Genomic DNA, 20746 nt, shown 5'->3' with positions numbered 1-20746 from the left:
TTATATAATATCTTATATATATTAGTCACTCATTGCTAATTTAAGCTCTGTTTATTCCCAAAACGCCTTCCCACATTGAACTCTGCCTCTTTAACGCTAACGCACCCCCTCAAATTTTCGGTGCCACATGCTCAATGCTTGTCATTGCTTCGCTGCTAAATAGACCCCTGGGCCTGCTCAGCCTAGACGGACAAACTGACCCGTCACAGGAGTGTTGTCTAACGGCTGTGTGTACTTCCCTTCTACAAGTATGTGGTAACTATATATATCTAGAAATGCCGGTTGAATGTGTGTCCTACACATACCTACATACTACTACTACACATGGCATACTTATAGCTAAATGTCTGTAATCAGAAAATCGTGTGTTTTATTCTTTCCAGACTGTGTGTTATGGTCGTTGAGCTCTTGTTTTAGCGTAAGCGTCTACACCCACATTGTGGTAAAATAATATTATACCCGGTAATCCTTCCGCTCTCGTTGCGGTCGACGCCGGTAGGTGGATACGGCCAGCAAGGCAATGGGAAATGTGTGTGCTGGTGTACTCGTATGTGGCATGTGGCCTGCGGCATATGTTTCGACGCACAACACTTGCTGCCAACTCGAAATATTTTCTCTTTGCAATTCCTTGGCTTTCTCGGCCCGTTGGCTGCCGCTTTGGCACTTAGCTGTAGCCTTTGTTCTCGCTCGCTCACTTGCTCACACAATACAAGCTTATTATTACATTTTGCTTTTTGCCTGCACTTAAAACATCAATTTAATTAATTTGCTCATAAATTGTGCGGAGGCTATTGTTTTCGGCACATTAAACAAATGAGAAAAATGCCAAAAGGGGCACAAAGTGTCGACTGCCACACAATAGGCGTATGTATGTGTGCGTGCTATTTTTCTTAGAAAACCCTGCTGCCCTTCTGCCCCACTGCCGAACTGCCAGACTGCCACCATGGCCTTTCATGGAAAATGCTCCAAAAGTGGCGCAGACACCGTAACCGGAACTAGCCTGCTGCAAAAATTTCTCCTCCTAGCGGATGTGAATTAGCGCTTACGTATAATTTATAAAGCTCTAAATACAATGTAATCAACATGCCGCAAATTACCATTAAGCCTTTTTACTCCACACAAAGGCTGGAATAAATTGATATGTGCGCGTGTTCGTGTTCGTTTGTGTTGGCCGCTCGCCTGGAGCTTTACTTTGATTGTGATTAAGTTGAAAAGTTCGCGCAGACTTTTTCCTCTGCTGCTTGGCAATGAGAAATGTGTTGAAATTCTTGGCTCACTGGCGAGAATTCTTAATGTTTTACACTTTTTCTTTAATTTCGCTGCAAAAGTTCATTAAAAAAAGTTCAATGCTGTCAGCCGAAAATAATATCTTGAATCTCACGCTTTTTGAAAAAAATTATTCGCTTTATTTCGTAGTTTGAACTGCGAGCAAAAAAGTGTCTGCCGGCCTACTCGTAAGCGCGCTCTCTGCGGCGTGTGAGTGTGAGTAATGGCCGGGACATTGGTGAGCAACTTAAAACGACATGTGTGGCTTTCTGTTATATATTTAAGAATACATACATATACGGTGTGATATAAGTATATGGACTGCTTCCACCAAGTTTCACTTATGCTTTTCTTTACACCGCTTTTATAATGATTTTCGTTGTTTGTGGTTTTGCACCTTGAGGACTCTGCACGAGACTTACGATGGTCAAAGTGCCTGCAGCTCATCAGTGTTTTATGATGAGAAAATATAAGAAAGTCGGAAATGTTATCGAAATCTTGAAAATTAAAATTTAAAAATTGTCAATATTGCTGGCTTCTCGTTCACACGAAGAAAATTTGACTCTGCCGTTATATAACCAAAATCAATCTACCATGTGAAGATAGACATTCAAGACTGAGGCTATCGGAGTCACACAATTATATACGTATAGTATATCTTACGATTGCAGCTCCTATATGAGTGACCAATGAACCACCTGATCAAATATGCATTTTTTCTAAAGCCTATGAGTACAAATTTTTTAATGTTCGTGCGATTTCCATATGTCCACTATTGTGTATCGCCAGACAAAAGGTATGATTCGAAACTTTGGTCTGGTGATTTTTACCATGGACATACAATTTTTTTTTTATTGAAATATTCTTGTTTTCTTGTTTTCCATGGTCTGCAGAGTCGTGAAAAATGTTTCATAAATCTTTTAGGGAGTCTAATTTATCACAAACGCAGATATTTGAGTGACTCTAAGCAATCTACTTGTCTAACAATCTGGCAAATAACTCTCTAAAATTGTGCCGAAACCGGAAAAACAAAACCGCTGAAGACCATCTCAGTTCAGGCTTATGCAAATTATGTAGAAAAGTATATTAAACTTAGGATGTCCGTATTGGCTCAGCAGCTGCCCTGTGCTGAAGGCAGTGTTAAAATACGTGAAATGGTAAATTTTGTTTGTCAGTCCGGGTCAAATTTGTCACATATAGCCATAATATTTCTGTCATGCTTCCCTCTCACATTACATTCACATTAAGTGGACAGTTTTACTTACCGCCTCGCACTTCACATGTCAACACAATGTTGTCGCCCTCAAGCAGCGGGCCCACAGCACCGGCAACATCACGTCCAGAAGCATCGTAAACCATAATTTGATGTGGAGGAACTGCAGCGAAGGAAAGACGAAAAAGAGTAATGAAAACATGATGTCTACATGTGTATAAATTAAAGAACGATTTTAATCACAACGAAGCATGTGTGAGGGAGTTCACGTTAATATGTTTGTGTGTTGCAAGAGGAGTGCATTCACACTTATATTCATATGGAGAGGTGAATGTCCACGCAATTAGTGCGTGGTATCTGAAATGACGTATTTACGTGTTTGGTGGACTTAGGCCCAGTGTGTATACGTACCAGTAACCGTTAAATTAATTCTATGATTGCGCGTGGGGGAGTTCTGGAAATCGACGCGACATCTGTATACCTGTGGGACAGAAATTCATTGAGTTAGCTCAATAATGTAAATGGACATTTGAGTCTCGAAACAAAATGTAATATAATTAAACAATAAAGAAAATTATTTTTGGCACTTGAATGGTTTTCTCATTTACAGAAATTTCTTTTACTTACGCCTTCATCATCCAACTGAACATTCTCGACCGTCAATTTTGCAGGTTGTTGATTTGTAATGAAGTAAGCGCGAGGTCCAAACGAGTTGGTGTCCGACCAGTACAACGCCTTTTCGAACGCTCTCCCCCGGACATCGAAACTAAAAAGTAATAATAATATATATTATAGATATATTTGTAAAAATTCATGGCTTCAATTTAAGTCAATAAGAGCAGTAACAATTTTCTCAATAATATTAAATATCACATTTTTCGGTTTTGAGTTCAAAACTACCAAGGTAAAGTTAATTTTCTGGTATTATAACGGGTGATTTTTTTGAGGTTAGGATTTTCATGCATTAGTATTTGACAGATCACGTGGGATTTCAGACATGGTGTCAAAGAGAAAGATGCTCAGTATGCTTTGACATTTCATCATGAATAGACTTACTAACGAGCAACGCTTGCAAATCATTGAATTTTATTACCAAAATCAGTGTTCGGTTCGAAATGTGTTTCGCGCGCGTGTTTTGTTCAGCGATGAGGCTCATTTCTGGTTGAATGGCTACGTAAATAAGCAAAATTGCCGCATTTGGGGTGAAGAGCAACCAGAAGCCGTTCAAAAACTGCCCATGCATCCCGAAAAATGCACTGTTTGGTGTGGTTTGTACGCTGGTGGAATCATTGGACCGTATTTTTTCAAAGATGCTGTTGGACGCAACGTTACGGTGAATGGCGATCGCTATCGTTCGATGCTAACAAACTTTTTGTTGCCAAAAATGGAAGAACTGAACTTGGTTGACATGTGGTTTCAACAAGATGGCGCTACATGCCACACAGCTCGCGATTCTATGGCCATTTTGAGGGAAAACTTCGGACAACAATTCATCTCAAGAAATGGACCCGTAAGTTGGCCACCAAGATCATGCGATTTAACGCCTTTAGACTATTTTTTGTGGGGCTACGTCAAGTCTAAAGTCTACAGAAATAAGCCAGCAACTATTCCAGCTTTGGAAGACAACATTTCCGAAGAAATTCGGGCTATTCCGGCCGAAATGCTCGAAAAAGTTGCCCAAAATTGGACTTTCCGAATGGACCACCTAAGACGCAGCCGCGGTCAACATTTAAATGAAATTATCTTCAAAAAGTAAATGTCATGAACCAATCTAACGTTTCAAATAAAAAACCGATGAGATTTTGCAAATTTTATGCGTTTTTTTTTTTTTTAAAGTTATCAAGCTCTTAAAAAATCACCCTTTAGTACTTCATTCACGGCATAAATATACGTGTCATTTCACTGTTTCATGAGTACTTCATATGAAACTATTAACAGCATATTATACCCCATGTTTTTATAGAAGATTAGCTGAAAAAAATTACAAAAAACTTTAAAATATCTTTCCAAGAACTAAGTACTTTTCCACAACATCAATGCTTTCAATCAAAAATTTAACTTCGCCAGCAACTTCGTCGTATTTTATTGCGGCCATATTGTTGCTTAAACCACTGGCGCGTGAATAATGAAAAAAAAGTTTCTCGCATTTACGAACGCTTCTAAGTACTCACTTATTTGCAACATCTCTGAATTCATTACCCAACCATTACGGTCACTTAAATTATTGCGCCTTGTGATGATGACAATTGTCCGCGGCAGCGATCCATAAATTTGGTCTGCTCGGAGATGCTCTGAGATACGCTGAAATAATGTTGTTTTGAATGCATTGTTATAATTTGATGTGTTATCGGCAACGCTGATGGGTATTTGATTTTCCTTCCAGCTCGGCAAAAGCTTTGAATATTTTATTGATTTGAGTACAAGTTGTCATTTCACATATTTCATAGTGTATATAGATTTATTGATGTCTTTCTGTAATCACATTGTATTCATTAACATAGTATGGAGACTAAGGTAGATCCAATATTTACAGAGGAAAAGAGAAGAAAAAAAGCAAAAAAGCTCCAAGGGTAATAAACGCTGAATAACTAGTTGAAATGGTTAATAAATATTAAAAACACATTCTTCCTCCTTAATAGTTATGCCATTATTTATGGCGATCGATTTCTTTTGCATGGCTACCACGGGCACGCTTGCAGAAATCTAGGCGTTGAACCCAATTTCCGAAGGTTTTCAAGCATAAATCGGCTGATACTGCTGCTACTTCATGTTCGATATTCACTCGAAGTTCATCAATCGTCGTTGGCTTGTTGGCATAGACCACAGACTTGACGTAGCCTTACAGGAAATAGTCTAACGACGTTAAATTGAACGACCGAGGCGGCCAATTGACAAATATATTCGGTTATAATTGAGAGGTAGAGATTTCATTCACAGGGATGTGCCGATCTTCATCATCACGGAAGAAGTGGGATCCAATCAGACCCAGGGCCTATAAACTCCACCAAACTGTATTTTTTCGGGTTCGGGTTGAAATGGTGACTTATGGAGTACGTGTGGATTGATGTCTGACCAATAACGTATATTTTCCTTATTGATGAAGGCATTCAGTCAAAAATGAGCCTCCTCGCTGAAGATGATTTTTCGACGAAAATCCAGATCACGTTGGTGTTGAGCCCAATTTATGAACATACGACGATTCTAGTGTTCAAACGGCTTTAGTTCTTGCGTTAGTTTGTACTTGGAAGGATGTAGGCCAAGATCTTTTCAGATCTTTTCGCAAAATTCCCCACAACGACGTTAAAGAGATGCTCAACTGTTGAGATCGACGACTGACTTACTCGTAGGTCTTCCTCAATCGTCAGCAATAGCCTCGACATTACGGGCACATAAACGGGTTTCTATGAGGTCTCCCGTAGTATCAGCTCAACCATAACTAAAATAGTAAAGCAATTTTCCAATAAACAGTCTAGCGATTTCAAGATGTTTTAGGAATCGGACAATTTTCGAAAATATTTCTCAATGCTTCTTATGCTCTTTCAGGATTAGTTACCGCGAAACTAACCTTAGGAAGGCGCATAGAAGTAAAAAATTAAATGGCAGTGTACTCGTACATTAGGCAGCAGGGTGTAGAGGGCGCGTAGATGAAGGCATTGCCCTGATGGCCAAGTAGCTGCATTCAATGGAAATAATTTGTGGACGACATTACTCACTTTACATTTACTAAAAGTATGTTTTTGTTGGCGCTGGGTAATAGCAGCAAGTATCCGGTAAGTAAGCGCCCACAAGAAGCAGCAACACGAGCGAAAAGTTGAAAAACAGAATTCGTCGGAGAACAGCAAGCATTTGCGAAAATATTTCCTCCGCATTTTTTCGAGTTGCTCGCCATGTTTTGCACCACTACACACTACACACACACAGAAAAAGAATGAAAATAAAAGAATGCCAGGAAGGGAAAAGTGAAAATGTGAAAGAATTATGTGAAGGAATACGCAGCTGAAGGAAAAGTTAGCCTAGTAAATTTTAAGAATTTGCTCGGGTGTGAAATTCACCATAGACGCTGTAAAAATATTAATTTTTGCCTGCGCCTGCGAAGGAAACCGTACAAATGAGCGTCGGTGTTGTTGGTTTGTGAGCACCATGGACGGCAGCGGACCGTTGTAATCGTCACTTCTCCATCTCATCACCAGCTGTTTGCAGCTATTCCGTTACAGCATTACATAAGCATTTATTTTGCTTGTTCGTGTATACATTAGCAGCGTTGATAAGAAACATTAATGAGGGTATGATGGTAATAATCTCACTTCAATACACAACAGATACAAATTTGTTGCATTTATTCTTTTATTCGTGCTCATTCGGCATGTTGCTTGTTATTTCTATTAGTCTGGCAACTATCCCAGCAAACACAAAATTTGTCACCGACTCGAAAATTATGAGATAATTAAGCTTAACTAAATTCTTAACCAAAAAAAAATATTAAAATTTTGCATAGTAGGATTTTCAGACTTCTTTTATTTTTAAGAACAATGTTATTCTTCATCTTGACAGTAATTACATGAGTTTTAAGATCGGTTTGTAATGTGTTTCCGACTAGAGACGACCTCAAGGAATCCACTCTTGAAGATTATAGGAATCAGTCAGTTGAAAGATTTTGGTCAGAGATAGGTGAGACCATCAAACTTGTTGGTATAATACATCCTCTCCAGAACCGCCATTTTGTAGCTTTGGAATATTATACGTTTAAATATACAAAAATCCGTTGTCTCTTACCTACTGATTTCTTGCTTATTTTCTTAATTTTCAGCATAGAGTCTTCTTAGCCCTAAATCGGTCGCTGCGCTTGTCTAGTTGCTTCATTGTCATCGCCAGTGCGAGTGCTTAGTTAGTATGCGTTCCGCTGCTTCACTCTGCGGTGGGTCAATTGTACGCCTCTATGCTTTCAACTGCCGACTACTCCAGCTGCCGCTGCGGCCGCCTCGACGACTGCCTTATTAGCATTGTCAACACAATTGTCCTCTTCAATGTTTCGCCTTTGTGCTTACGTTCCAGCATTGCATATACTCGCACCTTCGTCCAGCCGCGCGACTGTGTGGTTTCAATGCGTCCTTCGCTCTCGCCGCGCGCTTCGTTGTGTCGTTCGTTCGCGCTCCGCTATTGTTTGCGCCTTTAAGTGGTTTTTTATCATTTCACCGCTGACACAATTTATATCCTTTGCTCATATTTCTTCTGCTTATCACGCCGAGGATGTCGTTATTTGTGTGAATTTATATCTACACACACACGGCGTGTGTACGTGTGTGCGCGTGAATTTGAGTCGGCGAAGACGTTGTGTTTGCGTTTGCGTTTCGGTGTGATTGCCGGTGTCGCCATTTTCATACTTTTTGTGAGTTTTTCGCTCCGTAATTTTTAGTCTTTCGCGTGCGCTTCAGCCACCGCATCTGCTTTGTTATGTATGCACTTTAAATACGTCAACGCTTTTAATGCTCTTCTCTTTCTCGTCTTGTTTCCTGTGGTTGTGTTTTTTTTTTCATTTTTGAGTGAAAGAATCACATATTGTCTTCTCCATCTTTGGGGATTTTCTCAGCAGTTACTAGACTTTTAATGGGGATTTCTGCACTGCTCTGTCCTTTGTGTCAAGGAAGTGGAAGTTAAGTTGCGTTTAAGTGATAAATTTATACAATTATCCGGCGTATTCTCCATCGCTCTGCGGCTATATGTGCGCGTACGGGTAAGGACTCATTTGTAAGACGCTGTACGTTTATGATGATTGCAAGATAAATGCGTCGCGACATCTTTAAATGGCTTCATAGCAACCGTCGGTATATTTCGCCGTAAATTGGGCGTAAAGGCAAACGAAAACTTGAGTATTTGCTATGCTTTAATATTGATTTGGCGTTTAAACTTGATTAAATATTTATAAATATAATTGTACATTTTATTAATTTGTCTCTTTCTCCCAAGAACATTTCACACTTATATCAAAATATTATATCACAAATATATATATGGAATTTTTATATCCGACATTCCGCTGAATAAGATGATTTTATAAATATCAAATTATTCCTATAGCATTGCTATAATCATAGAAGCGTGTAAGCTGCTCGATTATTCTCTTTAAAATATTAAAATAATCAATGAGCGGAGGGCGGGGCGTATACGTAACCACAGCGAACATCAAAAGTTCAAACTTAATGCGCGAAATGGCCCATAAAAGCATAAGCAAATTACGTTAAATTTTAAAATAGTAAAGAAGTTCGGTTTTGTAAAGGCGCAACGGTCATGGCAAAACGAATAACGGTTTGTGGGCAATTGAATATATTTAGGAAAGTTTTTAAAGTTTCAAATTTCCTTCGGGTATTCATGTGTATTGCACCCCGGCGTACAATAGAGTAGGCAAGAAACTTTAAAAGCCGAGCGCATACACATATGCACGTACGTAAGAGTGGATACAAGCATTTGAGGCAAGGGGAGAAGGACGCAATGTCGTCGAGAGTACCGAACCACGAGCAAAACAGAGCGAAAATGATACTGGAACTGACACAACGCTTCTGTTTAGAATTCGCTTAGCAAAAACTGTACATATTTGCTTAGTTAATATAAACACGTAAGTTTGCGTACATACCTACATATATAGAAACACTTTGCACGCCACTCCTTCCATTGCTTGAGCGTATGGCGCATGGCCCAGTGGAAACTTCACTCAAAAGCGAAAAAATTACAAAAAAGCAAACAACAACTACAATAAAAACAATGTGCGTTACTTTTTCATTTTTTATTTTCACTTCCTTGGCGACTTTCTTTTGTGCGCCCTTTCCATGCGCCTTTAAGTGTGCGCTTGTGTGTGTGTGCTTTCGCCTTGAAGCGTATTCTTTGTTTGTCGAGTTTTCAAACAATTAGTTGAGTTTTATTTATTTTGCGTTAATTGGAAGTGCTTTATCTTGCGCTTGAATGCATGGGTTAAATTTCGCGTAACTTTCAAAAGCACAAACAACATTTGGAGTGTGGAAATTTAATGGCGAGAAGGGATTTGGCGGCAAACTTTATGAGCGCTGGGAAATATAATAAAATAACGGTAAAATAGTAGTGCGATATTTGGCCTCTAGAAAATATAAACAACTTAACACTTTAACCGGAAATCGCTGCGAAACTTACAAAAATTTAACTTTCAGCTTTAAGCGAATTTGTAAACGGATTTATGAAAACTACGTATTACCACGTCTGGGGAAAAAGGTATCAGCAACAGCGTTTGTATATTGAATAATACATAACAACAACTATCTGCTACTTACACGATCAGTAGCTGTTTGATCGCAAATTTCTATATTTTTAAAGCGAATTTTGAACTTTTACGGTTGTCCATACAGTAATCATTATTACTAACTTTCATTCCGAATGATTTCGTATTTCTCAAATTGTATTAAATACTCTTCAAGAGAGCAATTTTTATGATAAAATTACGAGAAGTTCAATATAGAGTCAATAGTTCATGAGATATGCACCAATATCGACATGAAAACAAAAAAATTTTATAATCAAACTTGTAAACTGTCGGCAAAACTGAGCCAATTCATCATAAATTGCAGCAATAAAAAGTTGCCAAATCAATTTTGTCGAAATAGTCGCTTTTATGGCGATATTCACAACTATTCTCACACACACCCGGACCTGGTATGGCTAATGTGTTCAATACAATCAACGGTCAGGAAACCCTTTTCACACGTGACAATTTTACTAAATCACTCTGGCAATGGCACATCTTCCGAATAGTTTCATAAAGGTAAGGCATTCCGACAAAGGTCGCAATTCAATACACAATTGCTTGACTAAATAAGAAAAAGGAGGAAAATGTTGGACGCAGCAAATAAAGGGGCATATCGGCAAAAGAGTCAAAAGGCGTGAAGTCGAGAAAATAAAAGCAGGCCATACCAAATGGCAATCAGAAAAGTGCGGAACGAACATTTCGCACACAACCGAATATGTTTCGAAATTGAAATAATATTTTCATACACTTTTATTGTCTATTATGTACGCTCCCAGTGAGGCGACAGCGTGAATTTATTATGCTGCGCGTGCAATAGGAGAAAGCCTTCAAAGGCACACATCCCCACAAGAGTCCCGTAGGTGCGCATGAAAGTGCGCAATCGTGCCGTTTAATCCCAGTGCAAATCGAAAAAATGGCATTCTAGCTGGCGTTGAACCAGAAAGAATATCCGATTGCTGCCTGAATAATTTTGCGACAATATGTGCCAAAGTGTTGACAGCACACACACGCGCAAACAAGTGCCACGCACGTACACATAAACACACATTCATGAGTGGGGGGAACAAGGTGTATTCAAATATGGCCAAAAAGAGTGGCTGTTGTTGACTTCAATTATACGCCTTTCACTCAAATCACACTTACTCACACATGCACTTTGGAAGGTGGAAAAATTGGCAACCTGCAAAATACCAAATTTATTTTTTATAAGTTGCACACATATACGCACGCCATGTATGCATGTTTGGTAGTGTGTAGTTAGGTGGGCCATAAATAATAAAAAAAGGTTGACATTCAACTCCCGAAAATATTGTTAGCAAGGCAAGGTGCTGCAGTGTACTGGATTAACGGGAGCCTAAATGGTGTACAAGCGAGTTTTCGCTGATCGAAAGGTGGAAGGCAACAACAGGAAAATGTTTCACAGCAATATGATATGTCAACGACGGCAGTTGAAATGAAATTAATAAACAGCTAGGCCTTTAGGAAATTGTTGGAAACAGGAAAAACGTGTTTTTTAGATGCTTCAAATTATTTGTCGAACCTTGCTCATGGCTGCTAGTTTAATTACAACTTGCAACATTAGTGGGAATTATAATACTCGGAGGAAATGTTGAAACTTCGAATTACTTTAGGTTGATTTATAAAGTGTTCTATTTCAATATAGTGTTTTCGAAATATTGGAAATCTTTATGGTCAACTTATCTTCGTAAATAAAAAAGCAAAATTTGGCAGTATCATTAAAACGTCAACAACAAAAAACACTTTTTATTGTTTTGGAATCAGAAACTAATTTTATACAATATGTCAATAGAGTCATACAGCTCTCGGAAGAACACTTATATAATATATAAGTTAGGTTAGGTTAGGTTAATCTGGTGGGTTAATAAGACACAACACTTATATAGGACACATTTTTGAAACTTCCATTCTCTTTCACTTCCAATTTTTCCAATGTTGCCTTTCCTTAGCATTATATGAATTTTTATTTTCAAGCTTTCAATACAAAAACCAAAAATATCACTTCAAACTCGCTATCAAATTTTAAATTTATTGTTATCAATTCATCTATAAATACTATTATTTCTCGCATGGAGGTTGTTATTCCTTGGGCTCTAATAGCATGCTTAAGGCTCATCATATCGAATATCAGGAAAGTTAAAAGGCAGATAGTTTAATGTAAAGAATTAGTCGACGATTACTAGCGAACATGCAAACTAAAAAACTTTCCAGCCAGCAAAAATGCAACACTGACAGATATGTATGTATGAGTACATATGTATTTACATACAAACAAGTCGCATTTTTTTCCTTGTCAAGATTTGACATAAAGTTCATGCGACAAATAATGAAGTTTGGTCTTGAAGTTAGCCATTCCATAGCTAGATAGTATCTATTTCTATTTGGTGACAAATTATGCCTTATCTAAGTGCCGGTGCGGTGTGTGGGAAATAAGATGAAGGAAAATGTAAGGAGTCTGTATGTATCTCCAGATGTTTATGATCACGGTAGCTGGGAATGGCAACACCCCATCCCACAATTTACATAACCTCAAAGTTAATTCCCGGCATTGCGATTGTGCAGAGAATATCACCGAAAAGAGCAGCGAAATTAGAAGCAAACACCAACCTTTTAACGAATAAAAAATACTCTACAAAAATAGTCAATGTAAATATACAGAAAGAAATTGCTGCTATCAAAAAATTAGCAATTCAGATCACACAGCCAACGAGCCTGCCCCAACCCACCGCGTGTTAACACAAACACCCAACTTACACAAATAATCAACCTCATGTTGTTCAGGTGCGGACTCGTGCCGGGACCTGTTGTTGGCGAAAAAATGAACGAAACGTGTTTTATCTGCATTCGGGTGTAACGAAAGTGCGCAAAGAGCTAGACAACTGGATGGCTGAATGGCTACGGCAGCTGGAGCTGGAGCTGGCTACTTACAAGCCTATCTGTGTGAGCGCACTTAGCCATTCACTCACACACACATATTATATGGGCTATATATAACAGCTGCCATGGCGCTGCGAAGAAACAGACAAGTAAACAAAAGCATAAACAAACGCAATCAAGGAGATGTGCGATAAGCAAGTGCGAACGCTATGCTCTAGTGCCACGAGCGCGTGTGTGGCTGAGCCGGCTAGAAGTGTTGATAAAGGTGCGGATTAGTGCGTTAGTAACCACACACACACACGCAATGAGTACGTAGAAGAAATATAAATGAATGGCGAAACGTTAAACTATATGGGTAAAGAGCGATTTACGAGGAGTGCCAGGCACTTGCCTAATATTTGGCACCTGGGCATGCTTCGCAAGCCGCTTGAATTCGTTACGATGTGTTTACGCTTTGAATTATGCTTGCAACTGCAGGGCCAGCGGTGACCAATCGGTGATTTAGGCACTTTAACGAATTTAAAAAATACCTTGATTTTAAAGAGCACTTGAGTAATGTTGCTAAATGGCTTACAGCTCAGTATTCCTTAGAATTTAACATAATGAATGTTGAACAGCAAGTTTCAGTTATTGAAATTCACGGCGGTACGAGAAAACACCTTTACAGCTGTCGTATGGCAACAGTGTAAGCAAGTATCACAGAGGTGACTGCTAAATTTAACTGTAATGATATATAATATAAAGAAAAAGAATGATGGAAAAAGAATCGGTAGCGATGACTTTCGCTACTTAACAATATGATCTCAATTAAGTATTTATATATGAAATTCATTGCTACTGATTTCTCTAATCTAATGAGTATAATCATCAAGGTCCTGGCATCGGTTTGATAATTTCGATTAATCATCAATTTCTTCTTTTCTAGGCGAAGACAATGCTTGCGCAGATATAGCCGAGTTAACAACAGAGTTCCATTCGTCTTCCTTCATCTGGCATTTCTAACGGAGTGGAAGTCTTCCTTTTCCTCTGCTTCCCATGGAGGGTACTGCGTCGAAAACTATCAGAGCTGGAGTTTTTTCCATCTATTCGGACGACATGACCTAGTCAGCGTGTCCGTTGTCTCTTAATTCACTGAGCTATGTCAATGCCGTCATATAACTCGTACAGCTTGTCCTCTCTCGTCCCATCGAATGCGATATTCGCCGTGGCCAACGCGCAAAGGACCATAAATCTTTCGCAGAACCTTTCTCTCGAAAACTCGCAACGTCGACTCATCAGTTGTTGTCATCGTCCAAGCCTAAGCACCATATAGCACGACAGCGATGATGAGTGACTTGCGGAGTTTGGTATTGGTTCTTCGAGATAGGACTTTACTTCTCAATTGCCTAATCAGTCCGAAGCAGCGTCTGTTGACAAGAGTTATTCTGCGTTGGATTTCGAGGCTGACGTTGTTGGTGTTAATGGTGGTTTTAAGATAAACAAAATTATCTACGACTTCGAAGTTATGACAGCCAGTCCAGTAACGTCGGCGCCAAGGCGCGCGTGCGACGACTGCTTGTTTGATGATAAAAGATATTTCGTCTTACCCTGATTCACTACCTGACCCATTTGCTTTGCTTGCTTATCCAGTCTGGAGAAAGCAGATCTTATGGCGCGGTTGCTATGGCCAATGATACTGATGTTATCGGCCATCCGAAGCCAGCAGTTGTACACTCTTTTAAACAATTTTACCTTCTCTATTTAGCTCTACAGCTCGAATTATTTTCTCTAGCAGCAGATTGAAGAAGTCGCATTTAGCGAGTCGCCTTGTCTGAAACCGCGTTTGGTGTTGAGTGGCTCGGAGAGATCCTTCCCGATCGATTAGTCATCAACACTATTGAAGTATAGGACATATACTCTATATACTTACTCTTAATTTTTTTTTTGAAAATGGTCAGTAAATTTGAACTTGATAAAAGCATAAGTACTACTTAGACAGTGAATTTCTAATCAAGCAGATTAAAAGTAAAAGGGACAAATATTTTAAGCCTACAAGTAGTAATCTAAAATACCTGAAAAAATTGTAGTTTGGAAGTCTTCGACAATTCCAAGGAATTAATTGTACTTGACAAATGCGGAGTCAAAAGTACAGTTGAAGAATATTTATGAAAGGCTTACTGTTTCAGCAAGGAAGACAGAACTGCCAAGATTATTTGTGCATCCACACATTTTCTGCAACCACAAATTTGGTTATCTGTTTACCTCAAACACGGGGCAAGTAGAAACTTTGATTAGAAAAGTTGTTACTTTCGGAATTTTGCTGGCACTGCAACTGCTGCAATATTGCTCCACTCGTAGTTTGCTGTTATTTGCTGCTCACTAATTCCCAGTTAATCCGAGAGTGACAACACCAAGCTGCTTTTAACTCATTTCTGCTAAAGCACTCGCTCGTAAAATTGCCACAACAGGCTGAGCATCCACCTACATCTGAACGCTTGCTGCCGCACAGCAATCTGTAGCGAGAGCGGACGGACGGGTTGGCAATCCGTGGTTTGTGTAATGCAAATGTGCTGTTCACTTGGTTTATTTATTTATTTGCATTGGCAATACTCTCTATCTTCGCCACCCGTGTGCTCACCAAACTGGAGTTTTTTCTAGTGAAATTTCATTTTCGCAGAATTATTGAAGTGCACAGTTAAATTAGCAATAAGTGGCTTCCAAAATCGACTATTTCGATCTCTCTTGTTTGCCTGCGCCATTCATCGGGTGATTTTCAGTTGGTATTTGCATATTGGTTCAAATAGTTTTAGTATACATTTGGCTCGGAATCACATATGGAATTAGAATTAGGGTGCTAATTATGCACACGTCATAATAGGTTTAATAACCACATCAACACACACTTCCGACTATGATGAGTAAAGTTTTAACCACAGGGCTCGTCCGGGAAGTAATAGGACTGAGTCGATTTAAAAAAAATTATTGAACCAATCGTTGCAATTCCTTAAAAACTTTCAAAATAGACTCCTTCTGCGTCAATGCAGCGATGCCAGTGCGGTTTCCAAGCAGTGAAGGCGTCACCGAAGGCATTCTCCGGAATAGCCTTGAGAGCCGAGGGGCATACTGCTTGGATCCCCTCTGTCATCTCAAAATGATTGTCTTTCATCGGCCTTTGTCTCGGATCATACTCAATGACCCATGACTCCATGACCCACAGGTTTTGATAAATTTAACACCTATGCAATTAAATGACTACTTAGTCGACGGGCTGAGTTCAAAACTTTGCGCACACGAGTCACACTGTCGGTGTTTGTTGAAGTCGCAGGTCTCCCAGCACGGCCTTCATCAGCGACCCCTGCTCGGCCTTCCCAAAAGGTCTGGTGTCACCGAACACACCACTTCTTGCTAAATCAACATCAGGGAAAGCCTGCTTGATCATATCAAACGTTTCTGTCCCAGATTTACCGATTTTACTCCACGAAAAGTAACAAAATACAAATATTTTTCCAACTTTAAGACTCAAACTCTCCCCGACCTGCAATAATTGCGAAAAAAAGCAAAGAACAACGCTGATTGACACTGGGAGTTAAAAGTATACACAATTGTTCCGAAGAGAAGCATTCGTACAATCTGTTGACCTTAAAGAATTTATTAAAATCACGATGAAAATAAAATGAAACGTTCAAAATGCAAAGCTTCAACAATGAATCTCAAAGCATACCGCGGTTTATACAATTTAACGAGGCGAGAACAAATAGTTGTTTCACATGTTTTCAAAGTATTACAGGCTCTCTAACATATATTTGAGTAATGGTCCGCATATAATAAAATAAAGAAAGGAAAAATATATAAAATAACACACACACGTACGAGAAGCGGCGCACGATGGCAGCGGTTGATGCCTCGAAAATCAATTAACCTTGATTGTTGTACGTGTTCCGACGGTCGTTGCGCAGAAGGGCTGGGGCCACGGCCACCCGAAAACCTTCGCTTTGTATATACGAGCGCAGCGCACGCACAAGTGCCGAAAGTGTGAGCGAAGGAGTGTGCCCACAGGTGGCAACATTGTGCAGATTGGCGCAGACTGCTAAATATTCACACATATACACGAATATACGAGAATGGTGTTGTTTTTGTTTTATTGTCGATTTTCTTTGCTACAGTGCGGTTGCTTTTTTCCACCTTCCTTGTTGCTTTCGCTGGCTCTTTGTGTTGCAGCCTTTAAACTTGTGACGCTTTCTTCAGTAAATAAATGATTTTCAGCTTTTTGGGACTTGCTTTGTGCATACATATAAACTTTTTTATTGTTTTGCACACAGGTGCGTTGTTTTTCGCATTTTTGGCTTTCTTCGAAAAGCTTTTGTCTTTTTGTTGCTTTTCTGCGCGGCGAATTTTCGTCGGCGGCATGGCCACGGACATTGCCGATGTTGATGGGATTATTGAAAAAACGACAGGTTTCAATATTGGACGTGACAGTTGGCTTAGTTGGGACTTTTGCCGATTTTACGTTGGCAGTCTGGCAACACACCTACATGCGCACGACCCATGCAAGTGCTTGCTCCGGTATGCCTTTTCTTCTTGACAGCGATTTCTTTCTTTCTTTCTCCGTCCCGTGCTGCTGCAAATTAATATGCACGTGAAGACATTTTGTTGCAGATTAAGTGGAACAAATATTATTTTATTTCTTTATTCTAGGATTTGTTTAACCGCACTCTCTGATTTCTTGTTTAACAAGCCGGTATTTGGAGGCTTTAGCGGTGGCCGTTAAGAAACAATCAACAGCGAATCAACATTTCCAAATTAAAGACGTTATTAAAAACAGCAGAAAGACAGATCGGTTGGGCAGCCAAGGCATTAAGGCCGGTTCGCCTGCCTTTCTGGCTTTGCAGCAGCATTTCTTTGTTAAATCTTGGAGAAGGCTAATGGGTATATAATTTGTATTTAGGTTTGCATATTGTAAGTTCTGTATGCACGCAGGGAAATGTGGCCCAGTTGTGGCTCCAGAAATAACCGATAAGGTGTACGTTAAATAAACACATAAAAGAAAAGAGGAAAATATCAACAAAAGCGAAGTTAGCAGTGAAAGGAGCATTAGTGGCCTGCCAGCCATTACACCGGCCGCTCAGCCACTGGTGGGTGGCAAACGACCTTTCAAGTGGCGCATAAAAAACTGAATTGACCCATAAATGATAAGCATCGCCTTAAATCAAATAGACCGCCCCATTCGCTTGCCACCACACACACATAAACACACACCTCTCACGCACGCATTTTCCAGCGCATTTCGTAAACACGCTCGCCGCCGGCCATTCGTCGTCGAAGGCCTCACACACTAGCTTGCTGCCTTCCCATTTCCGTTGCACTTTAGTAGCCCTACAATTTAGACTCGTTTCGAGCTACAAATATTATCGTCGTCTTACCTTCTTATACATATATTGTATATATGTTAATGTTTGTGTTTGTGTGAGTTGGCAGTTTGTAAACGTAAATGTTGTCAAAACTGCAGAGCCCAAAGTGGCAACACAAAAGTACAGACGAAATCATTTAAGTGGCAGGTAACACGCGAAGATAGCATCGCGTGCAATACAGCCCTAATTACTTACTTGTCGCAATGCTCTGGCAGCGCTGCGCCGCGAGTAACGCCGAAGTCGGTGGCAAGACGTAGAAGGCGGTACTCAAGTGCTTCGAACAACCGAAGTAGCTGGTGTGAAACGGTTTACATCTTAAATTTAACAAGCTTTAATTTCCACCTACTTTGCAACTGTGTACCGTTTACATTGCACATCTTTTGCTGCCGCAATCAGTGATTAACCGTAAGTATAGGGTAGCTATCTTTTAAATGGCACGTGTTTTGATGTGTTAAGGTGTCGAAATCAAAGCGTTAATAAGAGAGAATTCCAATTGGATTGTTTTTGCATCGATAACGGCGAATAACTTTATTTACATTTGTTTCTGAATTTTACACGTAAGGCTTTCATTACCTTTTGACTTCTTCTACATTGAAGCTTTAATACCCTTCACAGATGCGTTTTTTATAACATAAAGTATAAAGATGTACCTTTTTCAATACCCTTTTTTGACAGATCACGAGTGAGCGTGCCCTGCTGTCATGTTATTTTGTTTAGTAATGTTTGGTATTTCATTATGAAAAGACTAACTACTGAACATCTTTTACAAATCACTGAACTTTATAACGGAAATTCACGTCCTGTAAAGAAAGTGCTTCGCTCAACATATGGACAATATAATCGGCCTACTGAGCGTACTATTCGCAACGCCATCACCCGTCTTGAGGTCGAGCATTCATTTTTGGATAATATTCGATCGAATAGTCTACGTCCAGTACGCGGTGAAGAAAGTGTTGCATTCGGCGCCGTTCGCAGCAACTGGAACTAAAGTATAGAGCGACTTGAAGCATTTTTTATCGAGATCTTAAATTGAAAGCGTACAAAATACAGTTGGTGCAAAAACTGAAGCTGTTCGACCTTCCAAAGCGACATCGCTTCACTCTTGAAAAGTTCCAAGAAAATCCGACGTTTCAAGCCAAATTTTGATCAGCGATGACGCTCATTTGGTTCAATCGGTATGTCAACAAGCAAAATTGCTGCATTTGGGACGAAGAACAACCTGAACAGATTCAAAAGATGTCATTTCATCCAGAAAAAAACGGTTCGATGTGTTCGTGGCCGGTGACTGGTGGAGTCATTGGTCCATTCTTCTTCAAAAATGATGTCTGATATTGAAACTTGTGATCTCGGTGACAACAAAACGGCAATGAGCCTTGTCGCTAAGCAACCGAGATCGTATGATCCGTGTGACCGTTAGACTTTTTCCTGTTGGGATATGTAAAGTATAAATGCTAAAACAAGTCATAGAAAACTGGACTCCAAGCTTGGACCATCGGAGATGCCGCCGCGGCCAACATTTGAAATAGATAATCTGCAAAAAATTTAATTTTGATTCTTTCAAAAGATAATCAACTTCTTTCTTCTTCTTCTTTACTCGCTATTATAGCCGGGTTAACAACAGCGCGCCAGTCGTTTTTTCTTTTCGCTACGTGGCGCCAATTGGATATTCCAAGCGAGCCAGGTCCTTCTCCACTTGGTCATTCCAACGGAGTGGAGGTCTTCCTTTTCCTCTGCTTGGCGGACAGCGTCGAATAGTCTCAGAGCTGGCGTGTTTTCAACCATTCGGACAAGATGACCTAGTCATCGTAGCTGCTGTCTCTCAATTCGCTGAATTATGTCAATGTCGTCGTATTTCTCATACAGCTCATCGTTCCAGCGACTGCGATATACGCCGTGGCCAACGCGCAAAGGACCATAAATCTTTCGCAGAATTTTTCTCTCGAAAACTCGCAACGTCGACTCATCCGCTGTTGACATCGTCCAAGCCTCTGCACCATATAGCAGGACGGGAATTATGAGAGACTTATAGAGTTTGGTTTTTGTCTGTCGAGAGAGGACTTTGCTTCTCAATTGCCTACTCAGTCCGAAGTAGCACCTGTTGGCAAGAGTTATCCTGCATTGGATTTCAAAGCTGACATTGTTGGTGGTGAAGATAATCAACATTACCCATTAAATATGAAATTTCTGTGTTTATGCCTTAAAAATTAGGGAACCTCGAAATGGATCATCCTTTACATTATATAAGTATATATATATATTTATGCTAGTGGATCCTGGATCCTTTCGGTCCAGTTAATAGATTTGTTCGCTTAATAGAGCGTTCATTTAAAGAGATCTTACGTTATTATACCCTGAACAGGGTATATCAAATTTGTTTTAACACCCAGAAGGAAGCGTCGGAGACTCTATAAAGTAAATATATATAAATGATCAGTATGTTGGGCTGAGTCGATTTAGCCATGTCCGTCTGTCCGTCTGTCTGTATATATACGAACTAGTCCCTCAGTTTTGAGATAGTGTTTCGAAATATTGTAAACGTCATTTTCTCTTCAAGAAGCTGCTCATTTGTCGGAACTGTCCATATCGGACCACTATAACATATTGCTGCCATACAAACTGAACGATCGGAATCAAGTTCTTGTATGGAAAAATTTCACTTTGACATTTGACTTTACAAAATTTGGTATGGATTACTGCTTAATGTAACAATATAATCTC

At 39.7% G+C, this 20746-nt stretch overlaps 1 protein-coding gene across 4 annotated transcripts in view; it reads right to left on the bottom strand.

Moving 5' to 3' along the window:
* The window catches only part of LOC105233944 (uncharacterized), a 205065-nt gene that overhangs the window by 53874 nt on the left and 130445 nt on the right, over window positions 1-20746 (bottom strand). For all 4 annotated transcript variants that reach the window (XM_049447084.1, XM_049447087.1, XM_049447085.1 and 1 more), the window contains 3 exons: window positions 3107-3245; window positions 2891-2960; window positions 2532-2642 (listed from right to left, as the gene is read on the bottom strand). In XM_049447084.1, coding sequence (XP_049303041.1) covers window positions 2532-2642; window positions 2891-2960; window positions 3107-3245 — 320 coding nt within the window. The remainder of the gene's footprint in view (window positions 1-2531; window positions 2643-2890; window positions 2961-3106; window positions 3246-20746) is intronic.

The sequence above is a fragment of the Bactrocera dorsalis genome, chromosome 2 (genome assembly GCF_023373825.1).
Source record: "Bactrocera dorsalis isolate Fly_Bdor chromosome 2, ASM2337382v1, whole genome shotgun sequence".
Taxonomy (NCBI): Eukaryota; Metazoa; Arthropoda; class Insecta; order Diptera; family Tephritidae; genus Bactrocera; species Bactrocera dorsalis.
This window is presented reverse-complemented; position numbering and strand designations above follow the sequence as displayed.